Source organism: Macaca nemestrina, chromosome 9 (genome assembly GCF_043159975.1).
Source record: "Macaca nemestrina isolate mMacNem1 chromosome 9, mMacNem.hap1, whole genome shotgun sequence".
In the NCBI taxonomy this organism is placed as follows: Eukaryota; Metazoa; Chordata; class Mammalia; order Primates; family Cercopithecidae; genus Macaca; species Macaca nemestrina.
The window spans coordinates 65,990,503-66,014,190 of record NC_092133.1 but is presented as its reverse complement, the minus strand read 5'-3'; the positions used below and the strand labels follow the sequence as shown (position 1 = coordinate 66,014,190).

General features: G+C 53.4%; 2 protein-coding genes across 15 annotated transcripts; both read right to left on the bottom strand.

Annotated features, from left to right (window-relative positions):
- Positions 1–322: 322 nt before the first annotated feature.
- LOC139355301 (uncharacterized) lies at positions 323–20,419 on the bottom strand. 14 transcript variants are annotated; one of them, XM_071069676.1, is made up of 14 exons: positions 20,285–20,419; positions 19,661–19,763; positions 16,836–19,484; positions 16,102–16,229; positions 15,638–15,828; positions 14,231–14,371; positions 12,931–13,157; positions 12,616–12,819; positions 11,929–12,442; positions 10,403–10,452; positions 10,201–10,283; positions 7,874–7,987; positions 749–6,831; positions 323–585 (listed from the first exon to the last, which is right to left on the bottom strand). In XM_071069676.1, the coding sequence occupies exons 9-12, from the start codon at positions 12,428–12,430 to the stop codon at positions 7,969–7,971; spliced, it is 654 nt and encodes a 217-aa protein (XP_070925777.1). In that variant the 5' UTR covers positions 12,431–12,442; positions 12,616–12,819; positions 12,931–13,157; positions 14,231–14,371; positions 15,638–15,828; positions 16,102–16,229; positions 16,836–19,484; positions 19,661–19,763; positions 20,285–20,419; the 3' UTR covers positions 323–585; positions 749–6,831; positions 7,874–7,968. The 14 variants fall into 14 exon arrangements, with proteins under 14 accessions (XP_070925777.1, XP_070925776.1, XP_070925779.1 ...); XM_071069675.1 differs by having other exon boundaries at positions 15,638–16,229; positions 16,836–17,072; positions 18,049–19,484; XM_071069678.1 differs by having other exon boundaries at positions 15,638–16,229; positions 16,836–16,940; positions 18,049–19,484.
- Positions 20,146–23,590, bottom strand: FAM241B (family with sequence similarity 241 member B). Its single transcript, XM_011715021.3, has 3 exons — positions 23,446–23,590; positions 21,906–22,036; positions 20,146–20,955 (listed from the first exon to the last, which is right to left on the bottom strand). The coding sequence occupies exons 2-3, from the start codon at positions 21,999–22,001 to the stop codon at positions 20,686–20,688; spliced, it is 366 nt and encodes a 121-aa protein (XP_011713323.1). The 5' UTR covers positions 22,002–22,036; positions 23,446–23,590; the 3' UTR covers positions 20,146–20,685.
- Positions 23,591–23,688: the final 98 nt, after the last annotated feature.

Sequence of the window (23,688 nt, the reverse complement as noted above, 5' to 3'; positions counted from 1 at the left end):
TCTGGGAGGCTGTGGCTGGACCAGGTGCACCACAAGCCGCTTCCCCAGATGACACTGCAGAACGTGGTGGTGCCTAGAAGCTTGGAGATGCCAGGAACCATGGGGCCCCAAAGAAGAAGTCACAGCCCTGGCTCAGGGAGCTCCCAGGCTTGGGGTCCCCAAAGGGCCACAGCCCTTCTCTCCTTCTCTTCATCCACAACTTGGAGAGCAAGGGGCATGTTTCAGCCCTGTTTGTGTTACAGGTCTTTTAGCCTTGCCACTTGAGAGCTCCTCAGTTCTTGTCCCGTGTCCAGGAAGAATGAGGTACACAGACAAGTGGAAGGTGAGCAAGATGAAGAGGAGCTTTATTGAGCAACGGAATAGCTCAGAGGAGACCCCCAGTGAGCAACTCCCCTCTGTAGCCAGGGTGTCCACACAAGTGTTCAGCTCTCAGCAGAGAGGGTAGCTTATCTCTATAGCTGTAACGCTGGCTGTCCCATCATCTCTTCAACTCTCAGCAGAAAGGGTAGCTCCTCTCTGCAGCTGATTGTCCCATCCTTTCTCCATCCTCTAGTTGAGTCTCACTGAGTCTGGGGTTTTTATGAGCTTGAGAAGGGAGGAAATGTGTGCTGATAGATCCATGGGCAGCCATGGGTGGGCCCAAGGAAAAGCACCACAAGTTTGCCCCTCTGGTTCTTAGGACTGGTGGCTCAGCCCCCCGGCTTCAGGCCCTCCCCAGCTTGAACGTGGGGCTTCACTGGGGACCTACCCTCTTCCATCCAGGAGCCTGTCTGCCTCCTGCCACTGTTCAGGGCACCCAGGCTGTTCATACCAAGGGATGCCTGCAGGCCAGTGCTGAGCTGTCCTCACACCCCCTTAGCCTCCTTCTCATGCTTGTCAGTGCCCAAAGTCCAGAGGGGGCTGAGGAGGCAGGGGGCTGGCATGTCAGCACTACCCTGAGCGTGTGCACACCCAGCTGGGCTGTGATGGCACCAGGCTTGGTCCCATCCTTACTCTGAGATCACAGTGGGTGCTGGTAGTGGGGAGAGGCCAGGCAGCGGAAGCAGACACCTTCAAACCTGCAGGGGTAAGGGGGGCCTTCCCAGGCCCCTGAGAGTGCAGAGATGTCTGGGTCTGCAGTCACAGTTGGGCGACTGCAGCCATGCCCAGGAGGGCAGGTCTCTTGCCTGCTCCTGGCCCCCAAAAGCATGGGGAGGCCAAGGAGCGATGGAACAATGAGCAATTGCCAGCTCTACCCTGGGCCCAGCTCTGCCTCAGGGCCCCTCTCTCCTGGCCCCTCTGCCTCTAACTGTGCTGTTCCCCCACCATCGGGTGACTCTGCCCGGCCTCCTCGCAGTGGACCCCAGGGCAGTGGACTCTGGGAGGCTCCCAGGAGTGGGCTCCAGGGACTGTCTGCCTCCTCCCTGCACCCTCCCTGCAGCAGTGGTGGGTGAGAGTGGTGAGGTAGAGCCAGAGTCTGGAGCAGCAGAGGCTCCAGGCCTGGCAGTGGGTCCTACCCAGCCACGCAACTGTGAGAAAGGTGCAGTCATGTGCCTCGGGTATGGGGGACACAGGGGTTGCAGGGCACAGGAGTCCCACTGCCACCACTGCCACTACCACATCTGCTCCCGCGGCCACCACCTGCACCCCCCTGCCGTAGCCAGCGCAATGGTAGCAGCCACTCCGAACAGCCCACCGCTGCTATCAGCTTGACCCAGTGGCTCAAAAATGTCACCAAGGACGTAGTTTCATTGTTTCACCTCTGCTTTTCATAGTTTTATCTTTATCATAAGGCTGGCTTCCTGTGTGGTCTCAAGGTGACTTTTAGAATCTCCCTTGACTACACGCTCATCTCTCACATCAGAGACAGACAAGAGACGAGAGGGAGAACCTCTCAGCAGGCAAAGCAGATGTCCCGAGATTCACTCTGATTGAGCCACACATCCACCCAGGAGCCAGTGGCCGAGGCCAGGAATGGAATATGCTGGCTGGTGTGAACCCAGTGGGATCCATTTCTACTGGAAGCTGGAGCAGACTTTGCTGCCTCCACAGCATAAGGGCTCTGTGCAGGACAGGTGGATCCTCAGGGAATAACAGTGCTCTGGGAGGAAAGCAGAGGGGCAGGTGGTGGCAGCCAGAAAAGCCCACTGTACCTTCCCCGGCCCCCAGCAGGTGGGCTGCTCACCCTGACTCTGAGCCCCCAAGGGCCCTGTTTCCTGCTTTCCCTGCACTGTTGTCACACTCGCATTAGACCATGAACGTGGTGACGGCAAGAACCACCACTTATTGACCACTATATGCCCCAGTCTCAGGACTTTTCTCAGGCCCTGTACTCGACAGGCATTCGGTCAATGCTTGTTCAATGGCAAAACCCAGACAAAGCTGCTCACGCAGGACTCCCATGACATAGACGTCCCTCTGCCCAAAGTGGCCATAACAACTTCCTGTTTGTTTTAAAACATGGATGCTTATTCTTTTCCTTGCGTGATTTCCTAATCTGGGAAATGAAGTATGACTCCAGGAAGCGGGTTTGTAGGTGCCTCACTGCCTGTGCTTCCTGCTCCGGGCAGAGGTGGGACGGCGGTTCGCAACTTCCTCCAGATGCCCACTTCCCCCGGGGTGACGGATGACATAAATGTGGTTCCTCCCAAGCCCAATCACGGCATCCACGCAGCAGAGACACTGGGGCAGCCCCAGGAAACCCGGAGTTCGGCACATCCCAAGCTTGGACTCTGGGGCTAAAAACAGCCTCAGGCAAGGATCAAAGAGTTCTTCCCACCGTGGAAGAAACCCCAGGGGGCATGAGCTCATCACATACTCTCCAGATGGGGGTTGGCCAAATGTCACTGTCTCCTTTGCTACATTCTTTGTCTAGTCCACAGGGTTCCAATAGTGGCCAGAGATCCATAGCTTCGCCCCTACCCCACCAGCCTCACCAGGCCTGTTCTAGGGTGGTGAGGGCAGAAAGGACCCTAGACTGGCTCCTAGGCCTCAGCCAGCCCATCAACCAAGGAAGTGCTCAGTCACATGCCCAAAGGGACCTAGAGACTGTAGGGGGCCACTCCCAAGACCTCCCTGCACAGACCAGCTGTGTAACCTCCTGCTCCTATTCCTCAACCTCCCCTCCCCACTGCACCCCACCCCCAGGGCTGGTCGGTAGAAATAGGGCCAGAACACAAGAACTTGTTAAGAATTGAGTAGCATGCAGCCCTGAGACACACTCCTGCTCTTCTTCAAGGCAGCTGTAGACACCACTTACTCTTCAACCAATCTTTGTCTTGCCACTTGAAAAGCGTAAACAAGGAGGGACACGGCAGTCACAGCCCCAAGGAAGGGGCCGCAAGCTAGCACTGGTGTCCTAGGAGCCAGGCAGCTGGAGTTTGAGGAGAAAGTTGCAGGATGCCTGGCAAGTGGCCTCACTCCTCTGCACCTTCTAGGCCTTTCCAAGGGCAAGAGCAGCAGGGAGATGTGGAAGGAGAGGGAAACATTTTGCACTCCAGGCAGGGTTCAGGGCAAAGCACAGTGAGCAGGAGTAAGGTCTGTGTTCCTGACTTCGAGTGGAGGGTGGGGCAGAGGAGTGACACTGAGACACCCACTGCCCCAGAGCCACCCTCATCCCTCAAAGACTTAGCCAAGCTGCAGCAGCTCGGCTTCTGTCTGCTTTACACACGGGGCTTCTGAACAAGAAGGCGAGGGAGAATCAAAGGGGTCTACTGCACATGCTTTTGATGAGCATCTCTGGGGCTCCAGGGCTCCAACCGTGGCTGGAAAGGAAACTCAGGCTGGAGAGGAGTCATTGGAGGGCAGTGGGGGCAGCCAGGCAGAGCTTCAAGAACTGCAGAGGGACATCCCCCCGTCAACCCTGTCCTCACTCATAGGAGAGCACGGCACTGGGCAACAGCCAATGACAGTGAAGGGTGTGGGCTGCACTCCAGTCTGGGCGACAGAGAGAGACTAAGCTGCATTCCACGGGACTGTGTACAAACCCCACTTTTCAAAACCAGTTTCAGTTCCAGGCTTTGTCCTGTGGGTTTGTGGTGTGTCGGGGCTTTGGCCTGAGGGGAGGCAGCTGAAGGCACCTGGTGGGGTCAGGTTTCCCGCTGAGCCCCTCGTCCAAGCAGGCCTGGGTCTCCCTTCAGAAGCCACCACAGCCAGGCCTGTCAGGGCTTTCATTTTTCTTTGGAAAATTCTTTAGGCTACTTTGCATTTATCCCCATAGACTGCTTCCCTCAACACACACACGAACACACACGTACTCATAAAACACAAGCAACTCTAAACACACACACACAAGGCCTTTCTATGCTACTGTGGATTCCCACCCATGCTTCTCAGTGTACACACATTCCTTTGGGATAATTTTACGTATTGTGGATAAAAAGTATGTGTGTATTTTTATCTTGCTCTGTCCACCTGATATACCACCTACATATTTTTATGTGTAAACACTGAGTGATGGCACTGGCCATTTTAAAAAAGAAAACCCCGGCCGGGCGCGGTGGCTCACGCCTGTAACCCCAGCACTTTGGGAGGCCAAGGCAGGTGGAGCACGAGGTCAGGAGATCAACACCATCCTGGCCAACATGGTGAAACCTCATCTCTACTAAAAATACAAAAATTAGCTGGGCATGGTGACGGGCGCCTGTAGTCCCAGCTGCTCGGGAGGCTGTGGCAGGAGAATCACTTGAACCTGGGAGGTGGAGGTTGCAGTGAGCTGAGATAGCGCCATTGCACTCCAACCTGGCAACAGAGAAGACTCCGTCTCAAAAAAAAAAAAAAAGAAAGAAAAAGAAAGCAACTGGAGAAGGTGATCCTTTAATCCCAAATGATTCTTAAATGGGATTCTTCAAGGCACTGCAGCCTGAGGACAGGGGGTAGAGGAAGAGAAGAGAGGGTTGAAAATGCCAGTTCTGAAAAGTTCTAAGTGTCCGAGGAGAAACAGCTGGCCCTCGTCCTGGGCCTAGGGCCTGTTCTATCTGCCTCCTGGCCCCACCTCCCCTAGGTGAGGGAAATGGTGATGCCTAGAAGCAGCCCCAGAAGCCTCCAGGTTGGGGACTCAGCCAATCCCGCCCTGAGGACATCCCCTTGAGCACCATTCAGCCACAAAGGAGAAGACAGGCTCAGCAGACAGCGGCAGAGCCCAGATGCCTGCTGAAGGGTGGAGGGCACGGGTTCCATAAAAATGAAATGCAGGGCCCAGCACAGTGGCTCACACCTATAATCCTAGCACTTTGGGAGGCCAAGACAGGGGGACTGCTTGAGCTCAGGAGTTCAAGACCAGCCTGGGCAACATGGCAAAATGCCATCCCTACAAAAAATGCAAAAATTAGCTGAGTGTGGTGGCATATCCCTGTGGTCCCAGCTACTCAAGAGGCTGAGGTAGGAGGATCACTTGAGCCCAGGATGTCAAGGCTGCAGTGAGCTGAGATCACACCACTGCACTCCAGTCTGGGTGACAGAGAGAGACCTGTCTCAAAAAAAAAAAAAAAAAAAGGAACTCAGAATTCAGAATTCAGAAATTCAGAAACTCAAAAGCAAAATTAGGCATACAAGTGAAAACTTGTTTAGAATGAGAAAAGTCCAAACAAATTACAAGTTTTAAAAAGCTGACAAATTCCACAAACTTCACTAAATTCAAAACAATATTCCAGACCCTGAAGCTGCCTCTGCACCTTCCCAGCCACATGCTGCTCCATGCCCCACCTGCCACACTCCCCGCCAGCAAAAGGGCCTGCTCTGGTCAACCCCAAATACTGCACCTTCTTGCCCAGCACAGTGGGCAGGAAGAATGTGCCTGGGAGCCATTCCCACCCCACGATGGCCTTGACCTTGACCTTGACCATACATGGAAGTGCCACAAGCATGTAAATACATCTCCCTAAACCCAAATAGACTCCCCAGCTCAGCATTTCCTCAGCCAGGTCCCAGTGGTTCCCTACCCAGCCACTTGTCAGGGCTCTTAACTGATTTCAGTTAAAGAACTTTTTGCAATTTTTACAAAAACATATGACCATGTGGACCCATTATTGCTAGGGCCACCCCCAAAGGCTTGTGAGGCTCTAGTGCACTGAAGGGCCCCGAGGCTGAAGCTTCATCAGCTTCTGATGGCTCCACTCCTGCTGGGGACCGTCACTCTTCACTGCTCACTTTGGCTGGCTGGCTTCTGCTGCAGTGTAAATGTCACCTCCTCCTGACCCCCAGCCTAAAGTAGGCATGTGCTATTCTCTATCAAAGAACCTAGGTTTTGCCTGCGTGGTATTTTTCACAATTTGTGGCTATATTCTTGTGTATTTATTGTTTGATGTCTATCTCTCCCACCAGACTGTCATCCCCCAGAAGGCAGGGACCACATCTGTCTTGTCCACCAAGCGTTTCCAAAGCCTGGTGCCTACTAAGCCCCCATTCATAATGACAGAGTGAGTAAAAGGTGTGCTGCTTTGTGATTCTGAGTTACACTTTGTAAGCGGCAGAGCAGATGCTGGATGAGCTGCTCCCTCATCACCCAACTCTGCTGAACCATCTCCTCTCAACAGAAGAGCTAACCGCCTGCTAAGTCCACACATGCACAAAGATATAAAAACCCAAAATAAAACAACAGAAAGGAGGAAACGATACCAGGGATATCACGGGGAATCATCTATGGAGCACCACCCCTTTCTAATGTGTATTAGAAATATGAAAAAGATCATAAAAAATATAGAAACACAAGAGCGGTGCTTTTGAACAATCGGAAAGTTCTGGAAGGCTCAAAAGTAAGCAAGACAGAGACACAGGGTGGAATGGGTTAAACCCACTATGCACACATGAAACACACTACATGATATGAACATTTCTTAGAAATATGAAATTCAGCTAGAAAAAAGATCAGCCAAAGGCATAAGAAAGAGAGTGAAAGAGAGGGAGAGAGAAAGGGAGAAAGCAATCATTAAGAACTCAAAATTTAGCAAAATGAGAAAAGTTACCTAAAAGACTAATGATTCTCAGCCTGAGCTAATACTAGCCTGTCCTGTCTGCAGTGTGGCACATGTGAGGAACAAATCTTTCAGGCTTGTCATCAGCCTGACAATGCTCGTGTGGAGTTGGTTTTGGGCTTGGCACTGGAGTGGGGAGGCCACCACCCCTCATGCCACTCCACAGAAATGCCTCCTGGGGCCTTAACTCTGCTCACTGGGAACTCTCACTCCCAGAGGGGAATCCAGGAGTCCAGGAGCAGAGGGCTGATATTCCTCCTGCCCCCAGGCCTGTTTCCATGGTGACAGCGACCCTCAGGCTGTGAACACCAAGAAGGGAAGTCAGATCACAGGTCCTTGGAAGCAGAGCAAGCTCTCCCTCCTGGGGGCCTCCTTGCCAGCTCCTCTCAGCCCCGGCCCCCAGCTCCCAGCACGGAAGTCCTTTGTCTCTGGCTGTGTCTGTAACTGCCTTGCTGCCCCTCGGCCTCCCCTCCGGCCCCCCTTCTCTGTCTGCCGAGTAGCACATGTTCTCCCGCCTCCTGATTGATCTATTCGGAGAGAATGGGGGGAAACGACTCTTTAATTAATCTCCTGCCTTAATTAATTATTGTAATGGCTTTCAACTTGGGGGGAATGAGGGCCACAATGTACTTAATATGTTTTTATGTCGGCGAACACATTTTCTACTTGGCAGAGAAAGAAGAGGCCTGTTTTGGGTTTGGAGCTCCGGAGTGATTTATAAAGGGCATTAACACCAGAGGAATACTCCTGCTGCGGACTCACGGGTTGGCTTTCTCTGGTGACCAATTTTCACCCTCCACCTCTCCCTCTCCCTTCGAGCTCCCCCAGTCTGCCCACCTCTCATTCCTCCCTTTCTGGTACTTCTCCCCCTTCTAACCTACCTCTTTTGCCTGGATTCACTGTGCTCATTATTTCCACCTTACCCTCTCACTGTCACTGTTTCTCCAAAGACGCTTAAGGAAAATGGCCACCGAGCAGAAGCTCTCAGGGTTGGCGTGCATTGACTGCATGGAACAAGTCAGGGGCGTGGAAGGACACTGTGGGCAGAAAAGGTGGGCATCGGGTCAGCTTTGGCCTGTTTCTCTGTGGTGACCACTCACGCACCCTATGAAAGGCGGAGAAGGTTATCAGGAATACCTCATATAAATAAAATTCTTTCCAGGCCTCAGTGACCCTGGGTGAGAAGCCCTTTGGAGAAGGCTCCCAGGTTTGCCAGGAGTGGGGAAAATGCTGTCTGGGCTGGCAGAATTTCTGGACAGAAGAAGATGAAGTAAAGAAGAAAAACAGTCCCACAAATCACTCCTCAATGAGGTGAGAGTCTCCACGGCAACCTGTCCAGGGCTGAGCACCAAGGAGGCAGGAGATGTACCGTCACCATGGAAACCACATCCTAGAAATTCACTGATATTGGTCCCTGTTTGCCTCTGCAGATGAGGTGTTGGGGGTGGGGACTAGACCCGCAGGGTCCCTGGGGGAACTGGGACGAGGTGAGCATGAGGAAAAAGAAGGGGCAGGAGAGATGAGCGAGGTGAGAGGACAGGAAGGAGAGGTGGAGAGAGAGCAGGAAATGTGAAGGGAGGAGGGGAAGTTCCCAAGAATGAGACAGCCTCTCTCAGGGGCACCCTGAGCTCTCTGGCCCTTCCCCAGCAGGGGACGAAGTACTCTGTGCCATGCAAGGGGTGCACCTGGGAGCTGAGCCAGGTGGAAAGGCCTGAGCTGGAGCCCAGGCTGAGTCTCGCTGTTGGAGATAGGCACCCACCCATCCTGGCTGCTTTTATTCCATCTCTGGTTATCATCTAGTCAAGATGAGTAAATGGAGCACATCTGGGCGCCCATTCACTGCCCATACTGCAACCTGTCAAAGGATCTGGGACCAGAGGAACCCAATGTGCAGTCTCCAGTTGCTCCCCTGCCCCTGGGTGCCCACACACAAGCGTGCCAGGGCGGGAGGGTGATTGGAAGCTGAGCTTCCCCTAATTATACCCAGACCCCGGGTTGCCATTCTCTTTTTCTTGAACTTAAGTGGCAACTGGGTGCCTAGCACCACCTTCTGGCAGCCATGATCAGAACTGGCTGGTCCCAGCAGGACCTCCACAGCAGAGCCAGGAACCCGATCTTCAAGCCAGGCATCAAACTAGGACCCTCCACCAAATGCCCCTCCAATGGCCTGTGGGCCGGATGAACTGTTCAGTCAAAGGAGCCACAGAGTGCATCCAGTTTAGAGAGCCAGCGCCAGCTCTGACACTGACGGGCTGTGTGATCTTGGCAAGCCCGTTGCCTCACTGGCCTTCAGTGTCCCATCTGTGCAACAGAGGCTTAGACCAAATTGCCCAGCAAAGCTCTGAGCACCTTGACTCCAGCCAGAATCTAGTCCCTACCTGGGGTATTCTGTGGAGTCTGAGGGGAGAAGCTAGGACCCCTCCTCCAGTGGCCCTCAGAACCTCTCCATGGCCCAGGGTCTCTATAAGCCCCACATGGTTCAAGGGGGCCCAGCACAGACAGGTATCAGTTTCCCATCACCTTCCCCTTATTAGGCGGGCCCGCCAAGAAGTGGGCAGAAATGGAAACCACAGCACACACAGCACCCACTGCAAGGCATGCTCCAACCCTCCTCCGAGAGCACGGCAGCCCCACCAGCCTTCATCTGTAGTCTGAAAGAACCCCTGGACCACAAGGCTCCTAGAAATCTGCTAGAGGAGGAGGAGCGCTGGAGAACTGGCATTCTCCCAGTTGATGCTGGCACCTCCTGCCCTTCCTCCATTTTCTGCAGGTGAAGCCCCACTTCAGGACAAGGGGCCAAGTGTATGATGCTTCCTCAGCACTGTGACTGAACACACGGCTACTGAGCTGCCTGCTGGCAATCGAGGGAGCTAGCCAGGGCTGCAGGAGGGGGGCCTGGAGGGGACTGTGGTCACCCTGGTGTCCTGGACAGTCACTAGGTAAGTAAATAGAGGTTCTGAGTTGGAGAGCCAAGTTCAAATCACAGCTTTCCTGTTTAGTGTTCCATAACCTCATGACGTCTTCTCATTTGCTAGTTGAAGAAAATGGCAGAATCTTCCCCTGAGGGTTCTGCTGAGGATTAAGCAAGGTCATGTATGTACAACCCTTAGCAGCACTCATCATCATAGACTCAATTCAGAAGATTCCAGATTTGGGCCAGGCCAACTCTGACTCATCCCAATATTAAGAGCACGTTTAAAGTGCAATCTTGAGTGTTCCTTCCATCAATAACTACTTATTGAGCACCTACCACATGCCAAGCACTGCGGTGGACCGCAGGACTAGAACAGCAAAGAAGAGAGACACGATGCCAGATTTCTTGGAGCTTCTAACCTGGTGGGAGGCAAGGGAGAGTGGTGAATAAACATCAAACAAGGACACAAAGAATGAGTTTCTCTGCATTGTGATGGGGAAGCAAAGGTGCCAAGAGAGCATATGAATAGGAAGCTGACCTCGTCTGGGTGGTCAGGGATGATTTGTCTTTGCCTCTTTCTTCTTCCTGCTGATGGGAATGACAGCACAGTGGCTGGAGCTTTGCAGCCATCTTGAACGATGAGGCACAGCTGCTGGATGAGGGGCCTGCATTCCTGATAACCTTGTGAAGGTACCTAAGCCCCCTCTGTATTCTCTATTCCTAACTTACAGAGAGAAAATGACTTTTATATTGTCTAAAGATGGTGTTGTTTTCGTTGAACTGCTGAACTGGAGTTAGTGTTGCACATACCGCCTCTTCATTAGACTGTAAGAACCCTGGGGGAAGATGGAGGGCAGCACCCAGCACAGGGTCTTCCTATAGAAGGGAGTATCAGTGGCTATTTGTGGAATTAGCTGATTAAGCAGGAAGGAGTTGAGAGGAGACAGAAGAATCATTGGACAGACAAATCAAGGGACAAGAAGCTTGAACCATTTCTGAGACATCTGAGGACAGAGCCGAAGGAAGGTGAGACAGAGACTCAGCAGCCAAGGACAGGGCCTGACTGAACAGGCCCTGGGAGATAAGTGACTTCTGAAACAAGTACCTTAAGGTATTGGAGGACTCCTCGGGGACAGCTTGATGCTGACCGTGGCCTTGAGTGTAATGTCCAAGGAAGACCCAAGACACGGGGAGCAGAGGGACCTGGGTTTAAATCCCGCCACTTAATAGCTGAGTGAGTTCAGGTAAGTTGCCTGGCCTTTCTGAGTCTAGGTTATCAATACAACAACTTAAATAGACGGGATAATAAATGTGAAATCCTCTACACCCTGCCTGGTACATGGTAGGCACCCAATCAATTGTAATCGTGGCCATCAAGCTATCAGGAGCTATGGTGGATGGACTTAACGTGACCCCATGATCCCAGCCTCTGGTGTTCATGCGTTTCTGTGATCCCCTCCCCAGGTGAGTGGGGCCTGTGAATGGCTTCCAACCAACAGAATGCGGCAAAGGGGAGGCGATGCCTAGAGCTAGCTCTGGAGTCTCTCTCCATTGCTAGCTGTGAAGAAACAAGTTGCAATGAGTCCTATACCCGCAAGAAAGTGCAGCTTATTCTTTCAATAAGTAATCTAGGGGGCTTGGAAGTGGACCCTCCCCCGTTAAGCCTCCAGATGAGAATCTAGCTCTGACTGGCACTGTCGGCAGCTCTGCGGAGGACTTGCTAAGCCATGCCCAGAAACTGTGAGATATTAAATGTGTGTTGTTTTAAGCTGCTAAATTTTTGGTGATTTGTGACACAGCACAGAAAACAAATAGAGGTGCTATATCAAGAACATATCAGTATGAAATATGTAAGGAATATAAAACTTCCCCTTTTCCTGCATGTCAACCCCACGAGAGGGCATTATTTTCCCCATTTATAGAGAAAACTGAGGCTTAGGGGAGGGGCTAAATTCCCTGAGGCCACGCAGCTCCTGGGGGAGGAGGAGCCAGTACATAGACCCCAGGGCCTGCTCTGAGCCAGGAGGAGCGCCAATATCCCTGCTGCAGTGGCAGCGGCCTTACCCCGCAAGGTGTTGTGCAGCTCCACGAAGCCTTTAGGAGGGTCTGCCCCGTCCAGTCCTCCACAGACCACACCCCTCCCTGGTGCCTGGGACCCAGCTGCTTCACACGGTTCTCTGGCACCTATCTGGTCCCTGAGGGCATTTGAGTTTCTAACTCCAGCATAACCAGGGCACTGGTAGTTACAGCCCAAGTAGATCCGGCCCTGGTTTCTCAAGGGCTTGGGAGCAAAAGGCAAGAGTCTAACTCCCCTGGAATAAGGCAGAGGCAAGGAGACAGCACATGCATCCCCTTCCTGAGCTGCGAGGCCACAGTGAGTCACTCCCATGACATCCCTGTGTCCCAGGGTCACTGCACCCTTTGCACCCTGGGCTGGGCCTGCCCTGTCACCTGACTCCAAGGAGAAGCAAGTGGAGCAGAGGAGGAAGAGAGAAGCCCTCCCCAGGCTTCGGGAGTGGGCAGCAGTTCCCAGCTGGTGGGTCTTCAAGGAAGGCTGCTTCTTCATTTAAAAGAGATGCTGGGATACAGGCAGATGTCACGGGGAGCCTTGGGACGCCCGGCTCAGGGCTACATTTATACTACTGACCTAGGTTCTTTCATTCCTCCCTCCCTCCCCGCCTCCTCCCTCCTTTCTTTCTTCCCTCCTTCTTTATCCCACACGTGCTGCGGGGTAGAGCTGCCTGCACTTACAACTTGAGAATAATGTTCCTGAGTGCACAGGTGACAGAGAAGTCGCCAGGATCCAACCCAGTCAAGGCAGGAAGAATGGGCTCTGCTTTTGGGGTCCCCTCCTCTCTTTAGTTGGGCTGGTGACTCATGCCTACTCATGCCTTCTCATGCAGTTTACAGAGCAGTTCCCAAGTTTTGACAAAGGGCCAGGGCCTCTGTCTGGGACTGGGAATACAAAAAAGAACGGAGCATGATCCCCGCCCTCGGAAACTCAGTCTGGCATGTGAGAGGGAAGGAGCCACAAACCCTGCTCCCCGGGGACAGGGCGGCTCTCACCTGGAGGAAGGCTGGCTCATGGCTCTGGAACTGGAACCCAGGCTGCATGTTTTAAAGCTGCCCAGATGAACTGGTGGTGTGGCTGGGTTGAGAACCACTATCAGAGGAAGAGGAACACCCTGTCACAGGCGCTTGTGGTTGGCTTGTATGTTCTCTTGCTGACAGCGTCCAGATTTTAGCCACTTCATCAGAAGAAAGTGATTTCTCAGGATTCGTTGGGCTCAAAGCTGCAAAAAAGAAAAAACAAACACACCTTCTCATAGACCGACGAGCACGCTCACACAGACCCATGCCTCAGAGGCAGATGTCTTAACTGCATGATACTGGTAAGCAGACATATTGGGAAATTTTTCCTTTTTTTTCCTCCCAGAATTTCAAAAGCAAATTGCATTTTACGTTTTCTTGACTGAGGGCAGACAATTTTCACTAATGGGCCCTGCAGGAGGTGATCTGATACAAACCCTCATCCATGACATGCTGCTACCCGCCAGGAACTGCATATGCATCTTCCATTTGGAGTTCAACACCACCCTAGATGACACATCATCCCCATTTCACAGATGAGGCACAGTAAGGAACTTGCCCAAAGGCACACAGCTACCAAGTGGGGAGCCTGTCTGATTCGCGTGCTTCTTGCGCGAATGAAAAAGACAAGAGCTAGGCAATGGACCCCATGCCACAAATATCACGTTCATCGAGAGGAACCACCCGGCACGAGGCCCTGAGTAAGGACAGGCAACTTTGAGGTGTTGGTGGGTGCTGCACTGGGTGAGGCCGGGCTAGATGTAGCCACCCCCACCTAGAGAGAGTGCAGCCTTAAACAGTGAGCAAGCCCCTCCCACTGGGGTCACCTAACATGATCACAGCAACCCTGAGCTACAAAATAACCAAGTCTAAAACTTCTCACTCTGTCTCCTAGGCTGAAAACTCAAATCCTGGAAGGTCTGGTTCAAGACTGGACCCCAGTGACAAACCCTCTCCCTGGGGTTCCACAGCCATCTTCCGCCCTCCCTAGGGCTCCCAGATTCAGTTTGCTGGAGGCTGGTGAGGCAGGCTGCAGATCTGCTGCCTGCCAACTGTGTGGCCACATATAAATTACTTTAGGAAGGACATCTATTTTTCTTTGCTTGGGAGAAGATGAAATGAAACAAAACTTATGAATGTTCCTGGCACTAGGCTCAGCCCAGGACGAAACCACAGTGAATGAGAAATTATAATGGAATTGTGCATGCTCTCCACCAGAAAGCTTTCCAAAATACAAGGTAATCCCAAGCCCAGGCTGACTGAGGTGAGCACTCACCGGGAGCAGGAGGGCAGATGAATCCATTTGTAGTGTTATTTGCCGGAGGGAGTTCCTGCTCCTGTCCAGAAATTCCACCAGATGGCGCCACGAGACAACTTCCACAGCCTTTCGGGTCTGCACACCAAGGCGGTGGGGTCCCTGCAAAAGGGCATTGGGAGTTCATCAGCCAGTTCAGAGCTAAGGAAAGCTGTGGTCCTGGTCACTCTTCAAGGCTTTTCTTAACCTCCTTAATCCAGATGTTCATGAAAATGGGTTGTTACATGGACACATAAAAGGGAACAACATACACTGGGGTCTTTCAGAGGGTGGAGTGTGAGAGGAGGGAGAGGATCAGGAAAAATAATGAATGGGTACTAGGCTGAATACCTGGGTGATGAAATAATCTGTACAACAAACCCCCATGACACCAGTTTACCTATACAATAAACCTGCACACGTACCCCTGAACTGAAAAATTGAATTTCAAAAAAGAAAGAAAATAGGGTATTAGAGGAAATGGGGACAGCGACGTTGGCAATGCCAAGCCAGGCAGCAGCAAAGTCCATCAAGTGTCTACTAAGGGCAAGGCCCTCCATGGTAGGGGTCAGTCTCAGAGCTGAAAGCGGCCTTCGTGGAAGTCTAGCCCAGCCTGTTTGTTTTTCCAGAATGGAGGAGGCCAGAAGGGGGTCACTCCCTGCCTGTCAGAGGTTGTGGAGAGGCCCTCTCAGCTCATCTCAGAGTGCAGTGTGAGCCAGGAGGCAGTGTTCAGGTGAGGCCACTGCAGGGAGCCAGTTGAGGGCAGAAATTGCACCCTATCCAACTGCAAAGGAGACTGAGAAACCCTATCAGGTTGTGACAGCCCCCCTTGGGCCCTGGAAAAGGGGAGACAGTTCTGTCAAGATCCCCACATTTCAGAGAAAAACCCCGTGGGTTGGTTCAGGGTCAGAGCTGCAAGGCCCTGAGGGTCAACTGAGTCAATCCCCTATGGTACAGGTGAGCCCAAGAGAGGGTCGACAACTCAAACACCAAAATACTGCAGGATGAAAACGCTCTTCATGTACTCATACAAAACATTCCAGGATATATTATTGCTGAATGAAAAATGCAAAAGGCAGAGAAAACAGTGCCAAATTTTCTATTATTTGTATTTTTTAAAAAAAGAAAAAATAGTATATTCATGTTTGCTCATATTTACATAACTAAATTCTGGAAGTATTTAGAAGACACTAAGAACAGTAGTTATAGTGGAGTGGAGGAAGGGTGGATGGATGGGGACAGAGGAGGGAGAAAGGCTTTTCTCTATATACATTTGTATATTATATCATCTTTGAACCACACAAATGCATTACTTTACAAAGAGTGAGACTTTTAAAATAGCTTGCTCAAGATCATACCATGTTTCCTACAGTTGTCGGGTACTGTTACCTGCCAGGGTGTGAAACAATTTGGAGTGGTGCACACGACGATTATAAACAATTTACAAACACAGCACCGAATCATACGGTGAGGAAGTCATTCTTCTTTCGTTTCTCTTCCGTCCTCTGAATCCATCGAGGAGAATGTCTCAGTGAGGGGCCAGTGAGGCTTCAGTACCACTCCCAATCTTCATAAACTGACTTTTGTTTTAACAAAGAAAGCAGGCATCAGGCTAAGGGCTTGGACAACAGCAGTGACTAGCTAAAATGGAATATCATTCGTTTTTCTGTCCTGGATTCATGTGTACGAATACCTACTGTGAACGGCAAGTAGTGCTGGCTTTCCATTTACAATAGTAACATGAAGCTTCCTTTTAAAACAGTAATTTAAGATGTGAGCCGCCGTTAAAAAAAAAAATGTTAAGTGAGTCCTAATACCATTGCTCTGTGAATACAGTAACATTGAGTACTAACCTGTGCCAGAAACGGCTAAGTGCTTCCCATGAATTAATGTACTTGATCCTCTCACCCTGGGAGGTGCAGATGAGGACACGGAGGTTTAGGGAGATGCTGGGTTGTGCCAAGATCTCTGGTTAATAGAGCTGAAGCCAGGAATGGGAAGCAGGCATTCAGCCCCCAGCAGGGCCCCTGCCCACCAGAGGGACTGAAGCTGGCCACAGGGCCAATGCAGACCAGCCCTGTGCCCCACCTGCCTGGGCACTTGAGGCAGTGGCCCTCCGGCTTCATCTCAAGCAGCTCCACCCTTCTCCTTCCAAGTTCTGAGTCCCTAAAGCCATCTACTTTCAGCTCTGCCCCCAGTCTCAAAGCAGAGGCTCAGAGGCACACACACACCCCTCCATACACACCCCCTTTGTAATTCTTTGAAGCTCTCCCTCTACCTGCTTCTTGAACTTTCTCTTGCTGCTCTTTTGTACACTGGGTGGCAGCACCAGGTGGGGTAGGCTTGCTTGTCCTACTGTCTGGACAGGCTGCAGATTCTCTATCTAGTTTTGGCAGCAGAGCTCTGCTGCCTCCCTCCCCTGCCCCCACTCAACCCTTTGAGAGATAACTGGATTTGTCACTTTGCAATTAAAATATGCATTCGGGAATGCAGGGAAGAGAGCTAAATCTTCATGACTGCGGCCCAGGGCTGGGAAGCCACTGAGGCCACCCAGCTGGGCAGCTGCAGTCAGTATCCTCGCACCCACCTCTGTGCCCTCTGCCCCCACACAGCTGATCCCATGGGGCTGCAGGCAGGTCTCAGCAGATAGTGCAGCTGGGCATCTGCATCTGCAGCAGGTTTCCAGACGACGCTGATGCGGGTACAGCCAGAGGTAAAACAGAGGAGTGGTCAAGAGCATGGGCTGTGGGCCTCTGTTTGAATCCTAGCTCCACCCAGCTCGCTTTGGGTCCTACAGCAAGTTATAAACCCTCTTCCATGTCTTCTGCCATGAAATAAAGATGACAGTGACAGTACTTATGTCATAAGGTGCTAGTGACAATTAAATGACATAAATGCTTAGCACAGGGCCAGGCACTCCATACACTCTCAACAAACATCATCCAGTCCTGACACTCAACACCAGCAACAAGCCCCTCAGCTTCTAGGAGCCCAGCGAAGTGGCTCTGTTTCTTCTCTAACAGCTGCAGGAGGGGCAACCCTGCTCTCAGAAGCCCAGCACTGCCCCAGTCAGGGCTCCCAGGTGCCTGGGACAAGGCGGCCACTCTGGAGCCAAAGTTGCCAGTACAGAAGCTGTGGGCCATGGTGCAGCACCTGTGGAGGCAGCTCGGGGGTGGGCACAGTCCCCCTCTCCATGGTCCTCTGCCCACTTCTCACCCACCATGCTTTGGGTGATCCCCTGAAAGGCTCTGAGAGGTGGGCAGGGCCCAGATCGTCATCCCTTCACAGGGATGAGGAAACCAAGGCTCAAGACGCTATGCGAACTGTCCACAAAGAGCAGAGCCAGGCCTGCAAACAGGCCTCCTGTACCACCAGGTGAGCCATAGAGTGCAGGGGCAGCTTTCCTCCCGTCCTCAAGTTCAGGCATCCAAGTGGACAGAGGCCCTGGCCACTGCCTCAGGGCTTCCCCTCAGACCCATAGAGCTAGAAAGGCCCCAGAGAGGGAGCCCGACATCCCCGGCCCCCACCTATGCTAAAAGGCCCCATCCTGGCCCCAGTCAGAGGGAGGCAGGAGCTGGGAGACAGTTGCTTGGGGGAACTGGCAAAACCAGAGCCACTGTTTCACCTGATCTCAGGCTTGGTGTCCCCTTCAGGGAGATGATGGTCCCCACTTCCAGGACTAGCTGGAGAGGAAGGAGCTTAGGGAGCCAAGGGCTTGGAATGTGTGGAGGGGACCAGGAGGCTGGCTGGTCCCGAGATTGAGCAGAACAGACGAGTCGGACCCCAGCAGCTCTACTCACCGGGTGGCCCCAACCAAGGAGTCAAAGCAACTCCCCACAGTGGGGCACTCCGCTCTTCAGCCCCACAGAGGCTGTGGAGGCTCAGTGGATCTGAGCTGCTGGCTCACATGGGTGGGAGTAGGAGCAGCTCTCCCCAGGAGCAGGGCTGGAAATCCAGCCTGCCACGGAGACGCAGGGCTTCGAGGATCAGCAGAAACCTCCCTGGAAATCTGCCCTCTTGGGCAGGATTGGAACAAGACAGGCAGCTCAGTGTGGGGGTCCTGTCACACAGCGGGCAGAGCTGGCGGTGGGCAGACAAGGAAGAGCCCACCCCCTCAGTGAACTTCTGATTAGGATGCTGAGTAGACCAAGGCAGAGGCTCACTCAGGCCCCTCAGCTCTGACCTGGCCTCCCAGAGGACCTAGCCTCTGCCTGTGCAGGGCACAGCCACCCCCTGTGAGGCCTCAGTCAGTCGGTGCAGGGGAGAGACCCGTTGAGCGCTTTCAGGCAGGCCAGAAGTACGCAGCCCCAGGCCACTCCCAGCTGCAAGCTGCATGACCCCAGGGGGCGCCTCCCCACACTAAGCTGCCTCTGTCTGAGTACCTTTCAGACACTGGGCTTAGGAAGTGAGGCAGAGAAGACAGGTGGCTCAGAGAAGGGCCAAGAGGCCCATCCAACCAGAGCAGCTCTATGGGGCCTGGAGCTCAGTCAACAAACAGGGCAAGACTTCACCGCCTCTTGGTCCCCACCAACTGACTTCCAGCCCCCAGCCCTGCCCCTTAGGCCGGCTAAGCACCAAGCAAGCCTCAGGAGAAGCCATCTCTGCCCACTGTGGCCCCTGCCCACCTCCACCATGCTGCCTAAAGCCAGGGAGGCCCCTCTCCTCCCGCTCTTTCTAGTCAGGTGCAGAGGGAAGCCCTGCTCACCCCTACCTTCTCTAACAGACCCTAATTCTCAACGGGCTTGGACTTTGGGAAAGGAAACTGAGTTCTAGAAAAAGGTATTGTTCTCAGCCCTGAATGTGAGGACTCAGATTCATATCCCCTCAAGGTATTTTATATATTGGGGTTTTCCACTCATCATTTATTTTTTCAGAGTCCTGCAGCTTTGCAAGGGGAAAATGAAAGGGAAAACCCACCCCTAAGAGAAGCTGAGGGAGAAGGGAGTTAGGAGAGTGGGGTATGGCCAGAAACTTCCCTGTGGCTGGCAGGCTGGAGTTGCAGGGGCTTGGAGCCAGGCGAGTGGGTGGGCCGAAGTATCAGGACAGAAGGAGATGCCATGGGGACCAGCTGAGACACCAGCAGGGCTGAGCCCCCAACTCCCTTTGTCCAGGTCCCAGGTGAGGAGCTTCTGTTCCAGACAGCATGGCAGGCTCTCAGATGGAGGGGTGGCCTCAAGCTCCTTCTTGCTCCCATCCTCCCCCGCAGACCCAGCAACTCCAAAACATGCCTTCCTCCCTGCAAACAACCAAACCCAGCGGATCCCAAGGAAAGGGTAAGAAACCTGGTGCCAGGAGTCCTTGGCTCAACCAGCCTCCCTCCAACCTATAAATAACCCTCCTCCCTCAGTGGCCAGGAGCCTCAGCCACCCAGTGCCTCCCCAGGCAGGGCTTCCACACAGACCCAGGGCTCACATGTCAAAACTCAAGGCCTCCTCTCCAGAGAAGCAGGGCATCCTCGTTCCATATGCACTGTTTTCTAAGGAGAATGCGCTGCAGCCAGGGGTGATGGGAGCCTCTGGAGGGTGAAAGAGGCTGAGTAGCCTCTGGTCAGGAAGGTCTCCTTAAGAAAGGGAGACCTCGGACCTGCACCCCGGCTCTCCCGACCCTGCAGCCTCACCAGTCATTCTGGCCACAGGAACCCTCCCCACAAAGCTGACCATGATGTCTGGCATCTCAGAGTGAGGCTGGAAGTTATCCACACATCAGGCAAGGGGTCTAAGCCAGATCTCATCTAGACTTTCTCTCCTAGTTCTACGATCCTACTGAGAAAATCTTAGAAACCACCCTCTGAGGTCAAATGCTTGCTGCTGCCTGTTCCCCAAACCCAATCCCTCTTTACCATGTTTTCCAGATCTGCGTGCAGGTGTACAGTTATTTATACATTTCTTTATATGGAGTCATTTTTACTTAAATCTATTTATTGAAAATGTCACAATAAATAGAATGCCAGTACCACCTGTCCTAAACAATAGGTAGCCAATAAAAATATACCATTAAAACAAAAACAGTGCTATAAAAGTCTGGAATTTTCCCCACCTGCCCTAAGCCTAAGTCCTGCTCCCTAGGCAGAGGAGACGTCGGCAAGTCTTCCACAGGCATCGGAACATGTTGGCATCCAGCTGAGATCTTCTCGGCATAAAGGGATTGAGACAACTGGGAAGGGCATCACGTTCTTGCTCTGATTTTGTGCTACTTAATGCAAGCCCCATTCCACCTCAGAATATGTCAGGGGAGCCAAGGGATCTACCCACACTTTGGAAATGCTGGACTAACGTCTCCCTCTGCCTCATGCTTACCACAAGGGGAAACACACACCTGTGGTCCCCTCTCTGATCACACTTTCGAGGCACCACCAGATCCCCTCCCAATATGCCTGCTCTCACACCAAGGCCCAGCAAGTCCCTCTCAACAGGCCCACCCGCATCAGCCCCCAGAGGTCACCGCTGACTCAGGTGGGACACCAGGTAGACAAGGCCCACCAGGAGGAGGCCACGAACACCAAGCATCATGAGCAGGAAGAGGAGCAGGATGGAGGTCACCGGCTCCACAGCATGGTTGCCGAGATGCCACTGCGGAAAGCCCATGTTCACCAGCTGCCGGTTGAGGTCATTGAAGGGGGACTGAGCAGCACCCAGCCTGGCACCTGCCTGCTGCTGGCGGGGGCCAGGACCTCCTGGGGGAGCACCATGGCCCCTGTTGAGGAAGCTCTAGAACATGAAGACAGAGACAGATGAATGAATCCTTGGGTTGAGGCACCAGCCAAGAGGCAACCTCTCTAGGCTGCATCCTGCCCTTCCTACAGCCACCCAGGGTCACACCCTCCTTTCTCAGCAATCCCCCATGCCACTCATAAGAATCCCAACAACCAAGTCACAAGCTTTCAGAGCACAAAACATGCCAGTCTATATTCCTTACATCAGGCCCAGGACAAAGGAGAGAGGAAATGGTTGAGGCAGGTTGGACTACAGGGCATGGCTCTAGGGCCGGCATTTTTAATATTTATCATCACTCCTTTCTTTTTTTTGAGATGGAGTCTCGCTCTGTCGCCCAGGCTGGAGCGCAATGGCACGATCTCGACTCACTGCAACCTCTGCCTCCCGGGTTGAAGCAATTCTTCTGCCTCAGCCTCCTGAGTAGCTGGGATTACAGGCATGCATGACCACACCTGGCTAATTTTGTATTTTTAGTAGAGACGGGGTTTCACCATGTTGGTCAGGCTGGTCTCAAACTCCTGACCTCGTGATCCACCCACCTCAGCCTCCCAAACTGCTAGGATTACAGGTGTGAGCCACCGCGCCCAGCCACTCCTTTAAAATAATTATTCTGTGCCCAGGGCTCATCTCCTCTACTTCCTCTCCAGCTTCTCTGTCATGTAACTCACTCTTAAAAGAAAGACGCCAGCTCCAGTGAGATTTGCTAACCAAGTTAAAGGAGAGAGAGCTCTTGGGTGTGAAGTCTGGGGAGGCTGCCTGGAGAAAGGAGATCTGGGGAGGTAGACAATAAGCCACTGCATCTTCCCGAAGTCTTACCCAGCGCTCTGCAAAAAGGGTTTCAGGCTAGAAAAGGTTAGTGACCAGCAAGAGAGACTCCTGGAAGCTAGGAGTAAGCCAGTACACAGGAGGTCATCTGTCCCACTCCACAGGAAATGAGTACCTACCTGTCGAGGAGTGCTACCTCTTGGTGGCTGGGTAGTGGTCCTCACTCGGGGGTCGTCATCCTGCACGATTTCCCCATTGGCCAAGATCCGCACCATCCTCCCAGGCGCTCTGGGTCCCTGATGGGCTGCACCTGCATTGTGTGGTCAGGGTGAGTAGGCTAATGGAAGCCAAGTGGCGCAGAAGTTCTCCCCACCACAAAACCTTTAACTGTTAGTGATCTGGGACCAGACTCATGAAGATCCGTGGAGGATTCTTCCCCTGACCTCAAAAAGCCTGAAGGAAAAAATTTACCAGAAATTGAGGGAGGCTTGCGGTCAGTGATGCTCACAGCGGTGACCCACGCTGAGCAGATGCTATGTCTGATTCACAAAAAGGGGAGAAATAAAGGCAAGGTGTTCGCCAGGCAAAAAGATTTCAGACATGGAGACCACCAGGAAAACTATCAAAAGGATCCTTGGCAAAGGAAGTTTTATTGCCAATCACTACACTGCCAACAGCACAACTGGGACTGAGCCCCTGCTGTGGCCCACGCCCCGTGGAAAGTTCATCCTGCAAGGCTCACCTCACTCAAGCCTCACAACACTCCCCCGTGGAGGGTACTAGCGCGGCCACTGTGTCACAGGCAGAGGCACAGGGAGACTTAAGTGGCCTGCCTGGGATCACACCTATGGGCAGCAGAGAAAGAACCGGAGGCCAGAAGCTCTGGTTCTAGGGCCCTCTCTGGGTACTAAACTGGGAGTCCAGGGCACCAGGATCCCCAATGGGGTTCCACTTCCCTTCCACTAAAAAATGGGTCGAGTGTGTTGCTCCCCCAGGGAGTCAATGTCACCACCTGGGCCTTCCCCAGGAACACCCAGGGAGATGGGGGTCACTTCGGGGTTACTTTACAACCACTGCCTGGTAGCGGCAGACCACAGTAGCCACCATGCACCTCTGGGCTGGCTCAGAAAAGCATACCTTTGCTGCAGAGGGCACGCCCCTCACCTGTCCCTCACTTCGCAGGAAACACCAGTCCAACCTTGGCTAATGGGCCCAGCGCCCAGCCTTCCCAAAATATGGGAGGGGGGTTGCTGCGGTGACTCTCGAAAGGCTCCACTCCGCAGACGCCTGGACTGCGGGCCCCTCCACTCCTCCCCTTGAGTCTGGGTAAACGCCATTCGTTCTCAGGAGATAAGCCTCAGTGTCCATCTACGTTCTAGATAGCACTGGTGACATATATGCCAAAAAAGGTCAGGAGCCCCTGTTGTCTCGCCCGCAGTCCGGAGCCCGGGCCAGGCGCGCCCCCCTCCTGAAGCCCGCTGACCCTGGCGCAAGCCGAGCAGATGGTGGTCGCACGCAGTCCCTTTGTGCTTTGTCATCGCGCGGCCCGCAGGGTGGGCCACCCGCGGGCCCGGCCCGCAGCGCACCTGACATTCCAGGCCGGGGGCGGGAGGGACGCTGCCCAGGCCGCCACCCCAGCCTCTGGAGTCCGACACCGGCTCCAAGTCCCGGTCCAGGCTGCGGCGAGGGATGCGCTCCCTCCCCGGCGCGGCGACTCACCTGCAGGCGCGACTCCCGGCCTCGGCGGCGTCCACTCCCAGGGGCTCCAGGCGGTTTCCTCCCACCTGACCTCACAGGAAGCGCGCGCCAGAGGGGCGCGGCCCAGTGGTGGCGCACATCGCCCTCTGTAGGCCGCCTGAGGAATTGCACCTGCTCGGCCCAGGGTTGGGGGCGGCGCGGGGTGGTGGGGTTGGGGGAGGTGGGGCGTGGGAAGGAGTGGGAGGTGGGGATGGAGAGAAGAGA